This window comes from Nicotiana tomentosiformis, chromosome 10 (assembly GCF_000390325.3).
Source record: "Nicotiana tomentosiformis chromosome 10, ASM39032v3, whole genome shotgun sequence".
Lineage (NCBI taxonomy): Eukaryota > Viridiplantae > Streptophyta > Magnoliopsida > Solanales > Solanaceae > Nicotiana > Nicotiana tomentosiformis.
In genome coordinates this window covers 24,622,812-24,624,084 of record NC_090821.1, presented here as the reverse complement: position 1 = coordinate 24,624,084, position 1,273 = coordinate 24,622,812, and the positions used below count along the sequence as shown (strand labels likewise).

General features: G+C 42.0%; 1 protein-coding gene across 1 annotated transcript; it reads right to left on the bottom strand.

Moving 5' to 3' along the window:
- Window positions 1-504: 504 nt before the first annotated feature.
- On the bottom strand, window positions 505-1,065 carry LOC104121415 (uncharacterized). The gene has a single exon (XM_009633409.2). The coding sequence runs from the start codon at window positions 1,063-1,065 to the stop codon at window positions 505-507; it is 561 nt and encodes a 186-aa protein (XP_009631704.2).
- Window positions 1,066-1,273: the final 208 nt, after the last annotated feature.

Below are 1,273 nucleotides of genomic sequence, written 5' to 3'. Positions count from 1 at the left end.
TTGCCCCAATAGTTGTTTTCATGGTGGTACGATAACCCAATAAGACGAAAGATAGTTTCTCATGACATTGCCTGTGATTGTCCACTATCTTTCGTAGAATGTTCTTGATATTCTTGTTGGTTGCCTAAATTGTCCCATTCATTTGTAGTCTGTAGGATGTGGAGTTGTGGGGGACGATCTTGAACTTCTCACAGATTTCTCTCATGAGGTCGCTATTGAGGTTAACATCAATGTCAGTGATGATAGACTCCAGTATTCTAAATATGTAGACGATGTTATTTTGGATGAAATCTGCCACTACCTTCTTTGTGATAGACTTGTAGGTAGATGCTTTAACCTATTTAATGAATTAGTCGATAGCTACCAAGATGAAGCGATGCTCATTGGATGCGGCAGGCTCTATAGGTCCAATCACATCCATGCCCAAGCTGTGAATGGCCAGGGTGAACCCATCACGTTTAACTCGTTCGGCGGAACTCGAATGAAATCCCTGTGAATCTGGAACTAGTCATATTTCTGTACGTAGCGGATACTATCGCTTTCCAAAGTCATCCAAAAGTATCCAGCTTTCAAGATCTTCTTGGCTAATGTGAACCAATTCATGTGGGGTCCACATATTCCTGCATGTATTTCTTCAAATAACCCGGTAGCCTTGGCAGCATCTACACATCTCAGCAAACCTAAATCTGGGGTCCTCCTATACAAGACTTCCCCATTGAGGGAAAAGTGGTTCAACAATCTCCCGAGGGTTCGCTTTGGACTATTAATGGCATTCTCTGGGTATTCTCTGGTTGGAAGGAATTTCCTGATGTCATGATACCATGGCTTACTATCTGACTCTTTATCTACACGGAAGCAATAGGCATGTTTATCCCTTGTCTCTACCTCGATAGGGTTGATGTAGTTCTTGTCTAGATGCTGAATCATAGATGATAGAGTTGCAAGGGCGTAGGAGAACTTGTTCTGAATCATAGGGACGTGCTTGAACTCAATCTTTATGAACTTCTTGCATAGCACCTTCACGCAGTGCAGGTACGGAAGGATCTTGACATTTTTGTGGACCATTCTCCTCGGACTTGGTGTATCAATAGATTGGAATCCCCTATTACCAAGTGTTCTTTGATGTTCATGTCGGCTACCATTCTGATTCCAAGGATGCACGCTTCGTATTTAGCCATATTATTGGTACAAGGGAATCTTATCTTTTTCGATGCTGGATAGTGCTGTCCGGAATAAAAAATTAGGACTTCCCAAATTCTGACTCAGTTAAAGT